Raw genomic sequence first — 18,518 nt, 5'->3', positions numbered from 1 at the left:
TTAAAAAACTCAAACCCAAGACCTTCAGTAGGGATGTCACCAATAAAACAAGAAGGTGGTATGTTTCTACCTTCTTGCCTTACATGTACAAATTTCTCATCCACTCTCAGAACACGCTGTTCATCATGCTACAGACAGTTCATCTGCATTTATGGGAAACAAGGCGTTCCAGTGACAAGCCATGGAAAAAAGTTGGGTCTATGATAATGCTTTTTGCAGGATAGTGGCCAGTAACTTGTGTTTCATTAACGTTGTCATCAATCGATATTTCTGTTATGAGAAGTGGAAAAGCAAAATAATATGTTAAAAACAATAGGGACTTAATGTCATCTTGAGGCCGGTAATTCTGATTCCAAAAAAAAAAAAAAAAACACTAGGGCAACAACATATACGAGATTACATGCTCGAGTCAACTTCCAATCTCAGGGAAAACTAAAACCCTACTAACAAGATCAATCTAGCTGGTCATCATGACCTGATCAGTTGCCTGTAGTGCTTGGCCGGCAAAAAATCTGACATCGACATCTGGGTCTTCACTGAGCTCAACCAAGCAGGGCCGGATTGTCTTCTCCACCACCTGCATTTTAAGACAACTTATCAGGAAAAATTCTTCGCTGATGTGTACTGGAAACCCAAATATTTTCTATTTCACAGTGAAACAGAGCAGGTCGTCAACACTACAAATAAGATTACCTATAGCCTAGACTAAATTCTTTATGCCATGCAAACCGAAGTACCATGTACCCACAAATATCAAAGAATACAGGGGAGAAGCGAAACTGCATTCATTACTTACAGATTGGTCGACAATAGGAATCAGTGACTGCAAGACCTTGGCCACATTGAACTTGATATTAGGTACCCTGTAATGAGATACTTTCAGGCCAGAAGTCCTTTTTCTCTTCTTCGAACATAAATAAGCCAGCTTGTTTTTTTGTTTCTTTTCTTGATGGAAAACAAGCCAGAAGTTCAACCTACGAGGATAATTTTAAGCCCTAGCAATTGGCTAAGTTACCTGTCTTTTGATGCATTGATGACCACAGGTAGAAGTTTGGAGCATGTAATTTCTGGGCCCATCACAGGAGCAAGGAGAGAGATTGCGTGTAGTATGGTCATCCGATATAGATAATGTGGGTTGTTAATCATGTCAAGAACCTGTCATTACATTGACAAGTTTAAATTGATGAAAAGTCGTCCGTTAATTCAGGAGCAACTCCGCATAGGAGCTGAAGGGGTATTTACATTTTAACAAAAGCACTACCATCACCTTGTATAAACAAATTATGCAACTCAAATGCCCCAGCAAAATGTCAGGACTCCATGAATTAAGTGTAATATATTGGTTATAGACCCAAACTGAATCATCTATTAGTCAAAAATCCATTAATAAACATAGAAGGGAACTTCTATCAAACTCCGCTGCCATCTGATATGATGTACCCATACATGGTATCAATACTAGTGTCAGTTTCCTCATCCCGTCAAAGTGACAAGCTACAAAATACACATCAAGTGTTTCCTTCATAGATAACAGAATTAATACCTGAGGAATTATGTGCTGCATTGCCCATTCAGGACCAAATTCTTCTGCCAGGCGCTTAACATTATTAGCAGCTGCATCTCGGATGGAGTATACCTACAAAACATTCTTACAAACTCAAGATGCAGACCATTTAAAAGTTGCATAACCAAGCGTAGGCTTAACTCTTATTAAGATTACTGTCATGTCTTACTACATATTCCATGTCTTGGGTATGCACATCTATTTTCACTACTATAACCCCGTGGCTAACCTGATATAAAAGCAGGAGGGACTTCTTGTGGGGCTGTCATTGAGGATGAATCTAAGTAGCACTTAGTTGGCCAGATACTTTAGGTGGCTTGGGGATTAGAAGATTGGAAGTGTTCAATAAGGTACTTTTAGGAATATGGTTGTACAGGCTTGCTTCCTAGAAGAACAGTACGTGGAGGAGGATTATTAAGCAAATATGGTTGTCTTTGAGGAGGCTGGATGATGAGGAGCAACCAGAATTTGTGAAAGATTGAAGAGGAGAAGAATTAGGGAAGAAATGAAGAAAGGAAGGCAATGATGACCCCAGAGAGAGAAATTTCAGGCATAGGAAGTCATCAAAAGTGTATTCAGTACCATCAAAGCTGCTCTCTGATTACGTCACAATCCCAAACTAGAAGATGATTCTCCTAACAAAATAAATAGAAGTCACAAAAATATAAAATCTAAATAAAATAAAATAATCTAAATAACGTCCTATCATTGGACCATCAATATTAGATCTCATATGCACATGCATTTTGGAAGAGACCCCGAGACCCCAGAATCTTTTTGTTTGAGGTAGGTAATCTGTCAAGGTTTGACTTTTGCTTGATAGCTGGTGTGGCTCCAGGGAATTAAGGTTCTCCGTAACATTTTAAAGTGGTGATGGAGGTTTGCAACTCCTGATTTGTGTGATCCACATAACTTAAACCTAACGTTCAAGATTGTGGAATTGAGTTCATGAAAGTTTCTGTATCAAGGGTTTGCCATCCATCAAAAGAAGAACCAGAATGGGCTGCTGCTGCACATTTAAACTGAAAAATACAATACATGAGCTGCTAACCAACCAAAACAGGATTTGAGGAATAACAAAGCAAAGCACTGCAGAGAGAAAAAGAGTGTGACAGAAGCACGGGACCAGCCTAAAAATACACAAGCATACAGGCTTTATTGGGAAATTAAGGAAAAGATTTGTCACTTGCGTGTTCATTTGATTATTGCCCACTAATGTAAAGGTTTAAAATCTCAACTTGTAACAATTACATGAAGGAAACCAAATTCAATCATAACAATAAAAATAAAAAACTTAGAAGCAATTGAATCCACAATTATCTTCTTTATTGCATTATTTTCACCAACCTTATCTTTTAACCACTGCATGCAGAGTGCACCTAGCTTATCATCAAAAAATCCTACACCCAGCTGACTTGCTAATAATGGTATGTATTCTATTATTGCAAGCCGAACTCTCCAGTGTCTATCCTCTGCAAGTTCAACAATTGCTGGCAGCAGGGACTGGGATAGCAGATCAATTCCAATGACCTACATGGAAACGTCATATAAATAGGACCAAAAAAATATTAAAAAGAATTTAGGGCCAAACTGATCAAAAACCAGTTCATAATTAATGCAACAGTTGAAAGTATGAACCAATCAGAGAATGCCATAAATGACCAGCCACAAGCGCCATTTGCAAATAGCAGCATTTTAAGAGGCACAGCATTGCAATTGTTGATATAGCAAATTTAAATAAAATACTGTTCTATGTTTTACAATTTTGGGCACCATAAAATCTGAAGCTCAAAAACACTTCAATTAAGGATGATAAATTTTAATAAGAGTAAAGTTTGCAACACTTCAGAGGAAAAACTGCCCTTAGCACGTGACATGAGAAATTTCAATGTCCTGAATCATATATATGATACCTCATTGGGCAACATTCATCATACTGCCATTGTCTGGCAACTATATTACAGGTTGAAAAAACCAGCCGTGCATAAAAAATCAACTTGAACACATTAAGACCTACTGCTAGAATGTAAAGATCTTTGACTGACCTGATTCACTTGATCAAGCTTGCTGATAATATTCAGTCGGACATCAGGGAACTCATCTTTGAGAAGAGAGAGGAAGATTGGCAAAAGTTGCTCTATTGTTGCATCCTGCAATCACCAACAGAAAGAAATATCAGAAATGAAGAGAATCAAAGACAGTTTTTTTTTTTCCCTTAAGCTGCCAAAAAAATTCATTATCTGTTATAAACTTCAGAAAGTCTCTAAAATGTCAAAAGGAGAAACTACAAGTGCCCGATTCATTGATGTACTTCATTCTATTTTATCATAAAATTTTCAGAAGATCACACACTGGCCAATTTCTTAATCAAACTTGGCCAGCAAGGAATGGAGTTGACAAAATTCAGAAGGTAGGCATTTAGGTAAGCAGCCCTAACACAGTTATAGTTATCATAAATATGGTAATTCATGGACTAAAACCTACCATCTTAAAAATGATATCCATCACTAGATTGGAGGCCTGAAAAGTTGGGACAATGTTTCACCATATAATTTCTAACAGTTTTTTTCTAAAGTACAATTTTCATCAACTAAAGACCTTTTTACAAGGATCCAAACATAATATATAACTGATTCCATACCCCATATAATTCAGCAGAACAGCATAAGTACTATAAGGCATAAGCATCTCTTTCTTTTTATAGATTAGTTAATATATTAAACCAAAAACCCAACTTATAGGGGAAAACCCGATACAAACAGAAACAAAAACCAACTAATTACTGTCATGTATATGTCATTCAAAGACTCGCTCAAGTTGGTTTTAAGTTCCAATCATATTCACCAATTTGGTTCTCGATTCAAAACCTGGGAACCAACTTAGGTTGTTTTGGTTTTAGTCTTCTAAATCACAGGTCACCTTGACCAACCCAAACTATGAACACCCCCACTTATAATCAATGCTACTACTGCTGCTGCTGAAAAATACTATCTTCCACAAAAATAGTCACTTTCCACACTTCTCAACCAACATTTTCTGAAACCACAATAGAATTTAAACAAAGATCCTAAAGGCATTCCCACATAGGAAACAAGCACATCATCTTAGCTCCTCCATAGGGATGGTCTGATTTTTTGACAAGTTAATTCGCCATTAAAAACATTGTCTGGTGTTTGGCATGACAAAGCATTTGTAAGACAAGTTGTATGCATTTCAATCAGGAAGGCTTGTACTCCGAAGCATTACTGTCAAAATTTGGCTGTGTTTTGTTTTACTGAACATGGACAGATAATTAGCAGTTGTATTCAATGTGTTACTTAAATTCAAATAGATAGGTACTCTGAAGAACCAAGTGAAAGAAATGAATATGAAAAGGCTTCTGATGAAAAGCCCACCCCAACCTTTTTTTTAACTCATAGTCTTGTGTTAAATTGTAAATTTAAGCAAATTCAAGCTTTTCCTACTGAATCATTTGTCAAAATAGCACTCAGGTAAAGTGGAGCTCAAGTTCATTAGGCAGGTAAATAAAGCAAGCTTTACACTTCAGAATAAGGAACTGAATACTTGAGTGATAACAAATGTTATAATATCAGACATTCAAAAGCTATCATTGCAAATTCAAAGGCCATAATTAAGCCTCAAAATTCACAGACCACCCATAATCCCAATTGTGTGTGATATATTAGTGCTTATCCAGGTGTGTTTATTCTTGAACTGGAAGTGACGTGCCATGTCATACCTAAACATTTAAGAGTCTCACCTTTCCTAGTACTGGTGCCATTCCCATAATAACCGATGCCAAAGCAGAACGTACATGCTGGGATGAATCCGATGATAGTTCCTATGGAAGCGGAGGCATTATTTTATTAACCAACATTGAGGCATACAACAAAAATAATTACCAGATAAGTAGATTTTATTGACATAAACCAGAAATAATATTTCAGAAGAAACTAAATCATGCAAACCTTCACACAAGGAAGAATATGCTGAATGGCAAGCTCTGGGTTCAAAATTCGACAAAACTTGGTTACTTTTCCTGCAGCAGCTATACGTACTTCAGCCTCATTGTCCCGAAGAAGTCGAACATATGCAGGAACCAAGTCAGCTCTGAGAAAGTATCACAAATATCACAGCAATTATCATTCAAATGTATAACATGTTGATAACACATAAGTCAGAACAATGACATTACGAATGGCCATATAAATGTTTAAAATACGGATTGTTACATAAGTATTTAAAGAATATGAGAATGCAGCATCTCATATGAGCATAAAATCCCTTCAAAGCTAGAAGGAAAGTTTTCTTATAAATGTAAGACAATCTTTTTTGTATGACTTAAAATGTTGGGCAGTAAAGTACCAATCACACACACACATATCCAGACTTTATCCCACTATGTAGAGTCGACTATATGAATTCTAGACTTCCATGTATTTCTGTCTTTTGTCATATTTTTATTTAGACCCATACACTTCATATCAAACTTTAATGTCTCTCCCAAAATCTTCTTGGGTCTGCCTCTACCTCTCTTTTTGACTAGTTGTTCCATTTCATCAACTCTCCTCACAGGAGCGTCTCTTGGTCTCCTTCTCACATGACCAAACCATCTTAGTCTAGTCTCTCTCATTTTCTCCTCGATTGACACCACTCCTACCTTATTACGAATAATCTCATTTCTAATTTTATCTTTTCTTGTATGACTGCGCATCCATCTTAGCATCCCCATCTCCGCTACACTTGTCTTTTGTTCATGTTGGTATTTGACTACCACATATTCTGAGCCATACAACAAAACTGGTCTTATAGCTGTCCTATAAAATTTTCCTTTCAATTTTAATGGAATTTTACCATCACATAACACCCCCAATGTATTTCTCCATTTTAGCCAACCTGCCTTAATTCTACGCTTGACATCCTCGTGAATTTCTCCATCTTTTTGAATCACTAATCCCAAATATCGAAACTAGTCTTTTCTTTGTAAGATTTGGTCTTCCAATTTTATTATAACATCATCTACTCTTGCATTCTTACTAAATTTACATTCCATATATTATGTATTCCTTTTACTTAATTTAAATCCCTTAGATTCTAAGTTGTTTCTCCACAACTCAAGCTTAGTGTTCACTTCCTCTTTTATTTCATCCACCAACACTATGTCATTTGCAAATAGCATATACCATGGCACCTCTGTCTGAATGTGTTTAGTAAGTTCATCCATTATTAAAGCAAATAAGTATGGACTTAGTGCAGAACCTTGATGCAATCCCATTGTAATTTTGAACGATTCAGTATCCCCTCCGCATGTTTTGACCCTTGTCTCGACACCGTGATACATGTCCTTAAGAGTTTGTATATAGGCTATTCAGACTCCTTTCTTCTCTAAAACCCTCCATAATACTTTTCTAGGGACCCTATCATAGGCCTTTTCTAAATCTATAAACACCATATGCAGATCCTTCTGATAATCCCGATACTTTTCCATTAAGTGCCTCAGTAGGCATATAGCTTCCATTGCTGACCTACCAAGCGTGAAATCAAACTGATTTTTCGAGACATCTGTTTCTTTTTTGAGCCTTTGCTCTATTACTCTCTCCCAAAGTTTCATGATATGGCTCATTAACTTAATTCCTCTGTAATTTTCACAGTTTTAAACATCTCCTTTGTTCTTGTATATAGGAACCAAAGTACTCTTCCTCCACTCATCTGGTATCTCTTTTTATTTAAGGATCGCGTTAAATAATTTCATTAGCCAGTAGATGCCCTCTTCTCCCATGCATTTCCATGCTTCTATTGGTATATTATCCGATCCCACTGCCTTATGATTTTTCATCTTTTTTAATGCTTGTCTTATTTCATTTGAACTTTTGCGTCGATAAAATGTATAACTCATGTTCCTTCGGAATTACTAAGATGTCCCAACCTAACTCTTGTGTCCTCACCATCATTGAATAATTTTGTGAAATACTCCTTCCATCTCTCCTTAATCACTCCATCATTCACTAATACATTTTGGTTTTCATCTTTTATGCATTTCACTTGGTTTAGATCCCTTGTTTTTCTTTCTCTTGCTTTAGCTAATTTATATATATCACTTTCTCCATCTTTTGTATCAAGTCGTTTATATAGATTCTCATATGTTTTTAATCTTACTTCACTAACAGCTCTTTTTTGCTACCTTTTTCGCTTCTTTATATTTTTTTAGATTTTTTTCATTGTTGCACTAATATATAGCCTTATAGCAAGTTTTCTTATTTTTAATTTTTAATTATACCTCTTCATTCCACCACCAAGAATCCTTAAGGTTTGAGGCTCTACCATTTGTCTCTCTAAGGACTACATTTGCCGTGCTTCTCAGGACAGTAACCATTTCCCTCCACATTTGGTTTGCATGTCCTTCTCCATTCCATTTCCTTCTACCCCTTAATCATGAGCTAAAAATGAGGGCAACTAAGATGAGTATGTTACAGTGGATATGCAGCCATACAAGAAAAGAAAAAATGAAAAGAGATTATATGTAATAAAGTTGGAGTGGCATCTATTGAAGATAAGATGGGAGCAATTAAGATAGTTTGGACATATGAATAGAAAACTGATAAACACATCCATAGGAAAGTTGATGGAATTGTAGAAAACCCTAAAACAAGACATAGGATATAAAGGCCTTACAAAGGATATAGTCATGCGTGGAGATGGGGGAGGTCAAGAATTCATGTAGTTGGCCCTCACCCAATGGGATTAATCTAAAGAATTCATGGAATGGATAGAGATGGCAGGAAGACATGAATAGATATGGCCTTACAATGCTTGTGATTGTTGTTATTGTTGTTTGTTTGTTTTTGTGTATATAAAATATCAATCTAAAGAACTTCAAAACAAAGTAACAAGAGAATAGGCAAAGGGAAAACAGAAGGATAACAGAATTCCTCGTACTTAATGGTTCAGAGTAATGACATCAAAGACGTGAGTATTGATCGCCCACAAGTACCTGGTAGATTCTGGACCCACTGCTTCACATAACTCATACAATTGATTTGCAACCATATAACGAACACGCCAAGATTTATCCTATACAAGGAAAAAATTTTGAATTACATAAATAACAGTTCAAGCCATAAGTTGATGCAGCAAATAGAACTAGGATGTTTCCATGCATTTGAAGCACATTTTTCATTTGCATGGCATTTCTGAGCCTAGCAAGATAAAATTCCTATAGTAAATTAAGCAATGTCCAGTTAAGACCTAAAAAGCAAGGAAACCAACGCTGATGCAAAATGGTAACACAACAAGACAGCCATGCAATCAAATTTTTTAATAGATCAGGAAATGAAACACAAGTATATATATTGTACATACATGCATATACACGTTAACCAATTATATTTTGTAGACCAGAAATAAACCGATATTTTACTATAACAAGATATTAAGAGCTTAATTTCCCACATTTGATGCATTGAGAAGTACGAGCAACAGTGCTACTATCAAATTCATAAAAGCTTTATTCCTTTTTAGTTTTGATAACTACTACGTGCATTAAAAAGTACCAAAGTGCAGTACATCACAATAAATTTATAAAAACAAAAAGGCAAAAGCATTAAACCCCCTATATCAACTGGTAAATATAGATATATATTGATGAGGAAATGAAAATACTGGTTCCAGAGTTCCTAAAATTAGAAGCAAGGGAGGCAATACTGGGTAAAAGTCAACATTGCCTTTATATTAGAATGTTCCAAGCTGCTTAACAAAATCTTTAAGCTTCACTGGATAGTATATAGCATGCCATAGGATGACTGGGTTCTGGATAATAGTACTTCAAACATGTAGTTGAGCAGGCTCTAAGGAGGGAGGAACTATGGTAGTCTGAAGAGACAGAGAGGTTGAAAATAATTGAGAGAGAGAGAGAGAGTATGGTCAGGATGCCAAGAACCATGATCTCTCTGGGGTTGTCCAAAAGGACTCTAAGCCAGCCCCTCTTTCCATTCAGATAGAAGGAACAAAAAAAATCTACCATGCAGATCTAGTCAGGCTACCTGAATACATAGTGACTTTTGAGTGAGGATACATCACAATAGATTAATAAACAGTAAATGTGCAAGAGGTGTACTCGTAGAACTTTTACAGCATTTTATAAACTTGATGTACATACCTGAGAGAAATTAACTATCACGGGCAAAATATGTGCCACACAGTCTTGGGGTTCCAACAGCTTACCCAGAGCAGCACAACCCTCAACAGCCAATAATCGAACAGAATCTTGATCTGAAGCATAAGAAAATAAATAAGGCTCCAACTAGGGCCTTACACCAAATAATACATCTCTAATCTGATTCTTCAAAAAGTTAAAAAGTATCAAAAATGAAAAAACAGAAATGTCTTGGGTAATCAGTATCTGTCTTCTTTGTTTAAAAAAAAACAAAATACTTTAAGATTTTTTTCTGGATAAGTAAAATTAGATATAAAACACCTATAAGCAGATGAACACTACACAAATTGCATAAGATATCAGCACTTGCAGATCAAAGGAGAAGTCACAGGATTTATGCTGTACACTAAACAAAGATAAACGAGTTCAAAGAAGCAATTCTTCTTGAATTAAAAAAGAATTTTGATTTTGATTATGAATTCCAAAAGGAGCAACCTCTCAAAATGAGGCCAATATTTTGATTTTGATTTTTCTTTTTTTTTTTTGCTAGGCAAATTTTGCACTAGTTCATTGAAGCCTTCTTTAATCAGAATCACCATGAATGCTGCTACGCTTTCAAAGCCTTAGGGCACCGTCCCTCCTCCCTCTACCCCACCAAAAAGATAAATAAATAAATAAAGAAGGAAAACAGGAATTCTAGTTCTTGAAAGGCCTCTAGGAAGTTAACACAGAACTATATCCTGTCAAAGACTACATCAACCATACTTATATGCATAAGAAGAAATTGATGCCTACAACCAACATTTGTCATTCCAGGCAAACACAGAAGACACACGTATAAGCACTGTGACATTAAGTTACCATCTTGTGTCAGATCCTCAAACATTGACATGATGTCTGTCTTCATGTGGGCAGCTTCCACAGTAGCAGCAAATTTTCCTAGGTTTGTTGCAGCAGCCCTTCTCACCATGGGCATGTCATCTTGACACAGTTGACTATATATCATTCGTAGTTCAGCCTTTAATGCCTCTGGGGCACTAGGATAAGCAATATGAAACAACCCACACGAGGAAACACGTGCAGTAAACCATTCACCAGCAGCCAGCCTCTGAAAGTGAGAAAGTATATTTATGATGGAAAAGGAATACTGCGGTTGCATCTTGTATAAGAATAAACAAAACTGCATTCTTGCTTTGAGGACCTCAAGCAATAGTACAAATAGCATGCCAGATAACATTGACATCAAACAATTCAAAACTTAAGGTTTGTGTATCTGTTCTCCCAGTTCATCTTCATTATCTGAGGCATAAGCTCTCTGGGGTGGTTCAATATGTCAACTCAGGAAACTATAAGGTCAGACCAAAAGCAGGTCACTAAAGCATAATTATGTCTAGTTTGTTAAGCCTGAGATTTTAGTGACCATAGCAGCAACAGCAGCAGTGACAATGATGTCATTTGGAACATAAAATACCGATTATATGGGAAGCAGAAACAACCTCATGAGTTTTTTTATCCCCGTAACTCTGATAAATCCAACTCATAAGAATGAAATGGTTGTCAAGTGAGTTACACACATTTTCTTTCAGTAGTTAATGACTTCATATAAGACATTTTAAGACTGTAGAACTGGAGATACTCATTAAAGTACATTAAGCATTATATAAAGCTTGCAACATGGTACAATATGCTTGATGCTTCCAAGCTACCATAGAGATACGCAAGAACTATAACAGCTATTTGATTTCTCTAAGAAATTAACTGTAACAAAAAATCACAACTCCAATGATTAAAAAAGAAAAAAAAAAAAAAAAACTGACCACGTTTTCTCTACAGGAAACATGATAAAAGTACCAGAACTAAATTTTGTTTATGAGACAGAGAGTAACTACTTTGTCACACACATAGAAATCTTGAAGAAATAAAGAAATAGAGGTTCAGGTTTGGGCTTTACTCATGAACATATATTAAATATGGTTAATACATATATAAAAATGCATATACAGTTAATACGCAAGATCTGAAAGAAAGGTGGACCCAGTGTACAAGGCTCCCGAATTGCAGGCTCTGTAGACTGAAATTATGTATATACATGGACTTGTATAAACATGAATGTGGCTTGGTGTATATACAGAGAATAATTTAGATCACCTAGTTTTTGCTAGCAAGTAAATAAGAACTCTATTGATCTGAATAGTTAAATTTAGCAAAACAAAAAAATCAGAACTCCAGCTCCAAGATGATTAAAACAAAGGACTGACCAAAATCTCTTACTAGTTTCTAGAAGAAGTGATAAGGAAGTGCTAGAAATAAAACTGGCTCCAAGTCAAGCATGTGTGTTTTTGTGTGCGTACATGCGAGAGAGAGAGAACAAGAGAACAACTTCATATGTGATACATAATTACATACATAGAAATCTTGTAGAAAATAAGAAACAAAGAAATGAAGGTTAGGACTTAGGAATTTACTCGAGCATACATGAAATTCAGTTAGACATGCAAAAACACATACGCCACATCTGAAGGTTGAGGGAGTGACACCAGGGATATATAGCCCAAATTATGTATGTCTACAGACTCGAGAATCTACATCTGTTTGCACATACAGAGAATAATTCATACCTTCTACTTTCTGCAGTAAATAAATAAGAACTCCATAAAAGATATGCTATCAAAGGGAGTACAATGTTTTACACAAAGAGCATTCATCGGTAACTTCTATAACAAGCACCAGAACTGTAAAGCTTGAAATAGGTAGATAAGAGACCCAAGTCTTGGAGCGGGTAGGGAGTGTGTGGGAATTGGTTTTAGCAAAAGAGATGGGAAAATGACAAGAATCTCATCTATTACACTCACATGAAAAGGGCAATTTAAGGAAAACGTGACAAGCGCTACATGAGATTTCTATTGGACCATAACAGTTCAGCAACAGTTAAACCATTGCGTAAAATGACAAGAATTCTATTACAATCACATGAAAAGGGCCCATTTCTTTTTGAAACTCTCTATAAATGCTCAAGTTTTTCCAAAAATATAATTATTCATAAAAAAAAATTCCAAACTAAAAATTCCCATACGCTATTCTACTACCAATACTCTGAAATCACATTTGCAGTTTCCACCTTTTGGCTAGAAACCACAGGTGCAGTTTATGGCATCCAGTTTCTGCCTATAAAGGAATTTTGGCTACAATTTCTACAAACCATACTGTGGCTTGTACCCAAAATGCAGGTTTTCTCCTTTCTTTTTTTTTTCCTTGTGTTGGTGGTTTTTCCTACTTGAATTATAATTTTTTCCCCTCGAGTTGGCAAGCTGACATGGCAGATAGTGTTTTTTTTTTTTTCGCAAAAGGTTTGGTCTGAGTTTTTAGTTAGAAATTTGTTTAATGGATAATTTCATTTTTGTGAAAAATTCATGAATGCTCTCTATCTCCAAATAAATCTAATCATTCAATACCTTAACAACCTTCATAAATACCTATTTATAGACTTTGAGATTTCTCCAAGTTTGAGAAGCTTTTACATAAAAGTTGATATCAAACTAACACAATGATTTGTTATTTCTTTAAGTTTGAAAAACAATTTGGTAGATTTACCTAAAAAGCCACTTTCCTTTTCTGCTAGTTAAAATCAATCCAGGTCATATTGTCCTTTAAAACCCATCAAAGATGAAAAATATGCAAAATAAGACTTCCTCAAATTCCTAATTTTCTAAGAATCCAATAAGTTTTTCAAAAGTGAATGATTTTATTTAGATAATAACACACTTGAAATGGAAGAATTTTATTTTTAAGAAAAGTAGAGGAAAACCAAGAAAAACTTGGTGGGAAACTCTTAAAACATTATATGTTTGATACTAGCCTTACAAAATAAATGACCATAGATGGAGATGATTGGCTAGCTAGAATTCATGTAACCAACTGCACCTAGCACGAGTAAAGTTGATACGTAGCTATTACATTTATGCAAGGAACAAAATTTTAATTGTATTTCTATCAACATGGCAAAAATATATTCATATCCTTGGAAATAGAAAGGGGAAAAAGAACTACAAGAAAAGCAATGTTGTAATATTTTCACTTACAAGCATAAACCTTAACCCCATTAGCTGGGGTTGGCAAAACTTAAAACTTGGACAAATAATGGTTTGCTATAAGAATATGAGGAGGATCTTTAGAGTGCTACCTTAATGTACCCTTTAAACTAAAAGAATATATTTGAGACCCAAAAAAAACTTTAATATGCAAGTTAGAAGGTCCTAGAAAAGGGAAAGGAGAGGAAAGACATCAATATGAAGACAGACAAAAATTTACCATCTAAAGTTTGGTATGTTGTTAGAAAATTCTAAAGTGGCTTTTGTACTTGGATGGCTTCAAATATCTCTATCCTTAGAATCGAAAACTTGAAAAAGAGAACATGTTATAGTTGACTAGTGTTTCCCCCATAGGAAGAGGGGAAGAGAGCCAGTGGATCATCTAATTCTATATTGCCAAAAAAGTCTCAAAACTTACTTTTTGAGTATCTCCAATAAGCGACCAAGGAGAGAGTTAAGAACGTTAGTTTGAGAAGTCATTCCTTCTTGTGTAATAGGGTACATGTGAAAAGAAAGAACAAAAAATCCTTAGAAAGTACAAATAATTCATTATATTTTCTGAAAAACTTTCTTCTTTTTTTTTCCTTTTTTATGGTTGGGGAAGGCCCTTTTTTTAATTTTCTCCTCTGCTTCTTTTGTTGATGAAATTACTTTAAAGATAGCTAGGTTGATGAATTTTGTATTTTGTCTGAGGTCCAGCCTACCAGACACCCTGAATAACTTCGTTATGCCTTATTTATCATTACACATGATTCAATTTATGTTTCTAAATATTTTGCTGCTTTTATTATCTGTAGCTAACCAAAATAATTAAGTCCGGCAGACCTTTTCTATCTGGGTCCAATTGTCAAGGCATTGGTTAAAGCTTCTTACTATGCTGCAGCATGGGACATACACAATTAACAGAAGCTCAATTAACCAAAAAAGCAAATACCCAATGCAAATGCTATTGGCACATCAACAATCTAACCTTCACCATGGGAATAAACGACTCGACCAAGTCCTGCTCCCTCATCTGAGCCCCAATCCTACACAACGACTCCACCGCTTTGTCCCTTACGCAGGTCTCCTCAACGGTGCACAAAGTCTCCAAAGGCGAAAGCAGCACGTTCGCATGCTCAACCCCTCCCACGTACGGAATGAAAACCCCCAATTCCTCGGCCATTGCCAGCAGCACTTCGTCATCGTCGTCATTGTTCTCGCTGAGAAAAGGGATCAACTCCTTCCGAGTCCTCTCCTCCCCGAGGGCGCGAGCGATGGTCGAGAGACGACGGATCGAGTTCAGCCGCAGCTGAATGTCCTCGTTCTTGAGCTCGTCTATCAGAACCGCGATCGGATACAGAGGCTCGTCGATCATAGCCATTGCTCACTGCGCAAGATCCACGCCAACAGCAAACCCCAAATCAATAAAACAACAGTTCGATTCGATTAAGTATAGCCAAGTGAGAGAACCTTCGAACCACCGTAAATGGAAGAGAACGAATTAAATTTTTAGTCGTTCGATGCGAGATCAAGGCCGAAATTGACCGATTCTAGTGAAATTTGATGGGTTTTGCTCGTGAAAATGGGATAATATTGAATCAAGAACGAACCTGTTGGATTGGAAACGAAGAACCCTAGAAACCGTCTCCGTATTTTGAAGCCGCGACTTGTTGCCCAGCGAAAGGAACGGGCGGATCTTTTGAGGTGGCAGGGGCACAAATGTCCTTTCACGTTTCTTTCAAATAAATAGATGGGTAATTCTATTTGCAACCATAGAATTTGCTCTTAGTAATCATGCTAAGTAAAATATTTAATTTTACTATTTGCAGCCACATTTATTCCTTTTTACAACCATTTACATGTCAAATATACCCTCCACACTCAACCCTCAAAAATTACACCCACACGCATCAAACTTTATTCTTCTCCTCCTCCTCCTCCTCCTCCTCCTTCTTCTTCTTCTTCTTCTTCTTCTGTGACAGCGCCGCCGACTTAGCCTCTTCTTCTTCTTCTGTGACAATGCCACCGACTTAGCCTCACCCACTTTGCCTGCCTCATCCAGCCTGTTGGAGTCCCCCAAATGGCATAAACAGGTAAACATTTTGCCTTGTTCTTCTTATATTTTGCCTCATCATACTGTTCGATCGATAAGGCGCTCGAACTTGGGTGTTCGGTGGATGGGGTTCCCCCGAACCTTGAGATTCGGGGGAACCCGCACCCCCGAATCTCAGTGTTCAAGGGAAGCCCCACCCCCCGAACAACGAGTTTTGGGGGGCTGGATTTCCCCCCGAACTCGGTCGTTCGAGGGGAAAATTTTCCCCCGAAACTCGTTGTTCGGGGAGTGGTCTTCCCCCGAACATTGAGATTCGGAGGGTGCGGGTTCCCCCAAATCTCAAGGTTCGGGGGTCTGGGGTTCCCTAAAAATCGTTGTTTGGGGAACCCCAACTCCCGACACCTGCCTAATTAATTTTTTAATTAATGTTAATTTTTAATTAATCTTGTGTTTTAGAAAATATTAATAATTTTTGTGTTATATTGTATAGATATGGTACGCGGCAAAAGAAATGAAGCAGAACGAGCTCTTCCTTCTTCCTCTCAACAGCGTCCCATTGCATCAAGGAGAAGGAGAAGAGTGGAGGGTACTAGTGAGCCACTAGATGTATCAGAGGCAGTAGATCCATCTCTTTCAGAGCCATATGCCTCACCATCTGTTGTCATTGCTGCTGATGCTACTGAGGCTAGTCAGCAAGAGTAACCATCCGATCACGATGATATTTCTGTTGGACCATTACCTGGAGGCTCTAAGGATCCATCCATTCTGAAAAGCTTTAAAAATCACGTTGTGTTTGCAATATGGTCAAGAGAGGTAAGTTATATTTATTTTTTTGTTACACCAATGTTATTATTATAATTGAAATAATTAAGTATTTTATTATTTTAACAGGAAAGAGGTGTATTAAAATGTAGAAGTCATGGATTAAAAATTCTCGAATGGCCATTAAATAATCAACGTGTTCGTGATATCGTTATGGCCTCTAGTTTATCACATTTGATAGATTGCACGTATCGTTTTATAAATCCTACGGTTGTGTCAGCATTTACAGAAAGATGCCAGCCAGAGACGAATACATTTCATTTACCATTTGGAGAGCTGAGTATAACATTATATGATGTGTCGTCTATTTTGAAGATTCCAGTCACTGGAAGGCCTGTATCTATCACTTATCATTTGAATGGTAATAAAACTCGTGATTTATTATCTAGTTTACTTGGGATTTCAATAGATATAGCAGCCCAACAGATAGCAGAAAATAGAAAACCATTTGTAAAGTTAGATTGGTTGAGAAAAACATTAATGCATGTACCAGATTCAGTTTCCAACGAAAAAATCCAATATGTCAGTAAAGCATATATGTTATTTTTATTAGGTTGTAGCTTATTTGTAGATAAGAGCGGTACATTAATTCCAGTGGCCTATTTGACATTGTTGGATGATTTGAGTATGATTGGTAGTTATGCATGGGGAGTTGCATGCCTAACATATTTATATAGACAGCTTGGCATTGCGAGTAGATGAGAGGTGAAGAGCATCAGTGGATATCTTACGTTACTTGAGGTAATTATTTTAATTTCATAACTCTATTGTTATGTATATACATATATTTAACATATATTAATAATTATTTATATGAAATTTACAGGCATGGGTATATGAACATTTTCAATTTAATAGAAATAAATACAATTTGTTATATAGTGAGGAACAACCACGGGCTCTTCGTTGGTTACCTGTTCGTGATAATGATACTTTACAATCTGTGAGGGAGCAGATTGATGATTTATCACCAGACGATGTATTTTATTTTTGTGTTATGATCTTATAAATTAATTAATATATTCTAAAATTAATGTTTACATTAAAAAAACACTTGTAGGTAATTTGGATGCCGTATTGGAGGGCTCGTGCACATCACCCATTACCAGAGATTACATTTTTCTCGGGTTGTTTGAAATGTGGAAGTATTATCGAACCATATCATCCTGAGAGGGTATTACGACAGTTTGGGTATGTACAAACTATTCATCCACCTCCATTATCACCTATTGAAGCTAAGCGGGGTGCAGGTACGACATCATATCGAGTAATTTATGCATTTATTGACGATAGTTGAAATCGGTAGGATATTCATTTATTACCACCACATCGACGCGGTAGACCTTGTGAATTTCCATGGCACTTTACATATGAATACTTACCGTGGTATGGATCTATTACTCATGCATTGATACAAAATCCTAAACGTAGATCAGGGTTCGATAGAGGTGGCGAAGATCTACTCAGTCTTGCTGAAGCAGTAAGATTTTAAGTTTATGTTTAAGTTATTATTGAATATAGTTTATTTAAATCAAAAAAATTGATATATTTTTTTTTCAGTGTAATTGTGTTGCATTACGTGCTCTCAATCTTACCATGTCAAGTGTAGAACCCGTATCCTCAGATGCATGGAGAGAGACGTGTATCCACGTAAATCGTATTCTATCATCTTCTACAATCTTCAATCCATCGCCCCCGTGTGATGCTACCGGACCCTCCACATCTCATACTTCTCAACCCCCCAATCAAGATGAGCAAGACTAATTCAAGCACGATGAGCAAGTCTAATTCAAGCACGAACAGAATGGAACATTGAATCAATTAATTATTTTTATTAGTACTTTTATTGGCTGTATT

General features: G+C 36.4%; 1 protein-coding gene and 1 long non-coding RNA gene across 3 annotated transcripts; one reads left to right on the top strand and one right to left on the bottom strand.

The window, feature by feature from the left end:
• Positions 1-285: 285 nt before the first annotated feature.
• On the bottom strand, positions 286-15,528 carry LOC127793248 (serine/threonine-protein phosphatase 2A 65 kDa regulatory subunit A beta isoform). 2 transcript variants are annotated; one of them, XM_052324081.1, is made up of 13 exons: positions 15,397-15,528; positions 14,775-15,173; positions 10,578-10,824; positions 9,720-9,832; positions 8,556-8,635; positions 5,533-5,674; positions 5,325-5,405; positions 3,610-3,714; positions 2,912-3,094; positions 1,544-1,636; positions 1,016-1,155; positions 797-863; positions 286-577 (listed from the first exon to the last, which is right to left on the bottom strand). In XM_052324081.1, exons 2-13 carry the CDS (start codon positions 15,165-15,167, stop codon positions 458-460), a joined length of 1,764 nt encoding a protein of 587 aa, XP_052180041.1. In that variant the 5' UTR covers positions 15,168-15,173; positions 15,397-15,528; the 3' UTR covers positions 286-457. The 2 variants fall into 2 exon arrangements, with proteins under 2 accessions (XP_052180041.1, XP_052180042.1); XM_052324082.1 differs by lacking the exon at positions 15,397-15,528 and having other exon boundaries at positions 14,775-15,390.
• Positions 15,529-16,333: 805 nt separating this feature from the next.
• LOC127793183 (uncharacterized) lies at positions 16,334-18,518 on the top strand. Its single transcript, XR_008021276.1, has 3 exons — positions 16,334-16,652; positions 17,339-17,402; positions 17,722-18,518. It is a non-coding gene; the product is annotated as an uncharacterized LOC127793183 (long non-coding RNA).

The sequence above is a fragment of the Diospyros lotus genome, unplaced genomic scaffold (genome assembly GCF_014633365.1).
Source record: "Diospyros lotus cultivar Yz01 unplaced genomic scaffold, ASM1463336v1 superscaf1, whole genome shotgun sequence".
NCBI lineage: Eukaryota > Viridiplantae > Streptophyta > Magnoliopsida > Ericales > Ebenaceae > Diospyros > Diospyros lotus.
Note: the sequence above shows the minus strand (reverse complement) of the source record. Positions and strands in the feature narration are given on the sequence as shown.

Coding starts and splice junctions, on each gene's coding strand:
- LOC127793248 (XM_052324081.1), bottom strand. CDS start 15,167: ATGGCTATGATCGACGAGCCTCTGTATCCGATCGCGGTTCTGATAGAC. Junction 5,675..8,555: donor GTGGGTCCAGAATCTACCAG/GTACTTGTGGGC, acceptor ATACTTTCTCAG/AGCTGACTTGGTTCCTGCAT. Junction 3,715..5,324: donor TGGCACCAGTACTAGGAAAG/GTGAGACTCTTA, acceptor TGGTGATTGCAG/GATGCAACAATAGAGCAACT.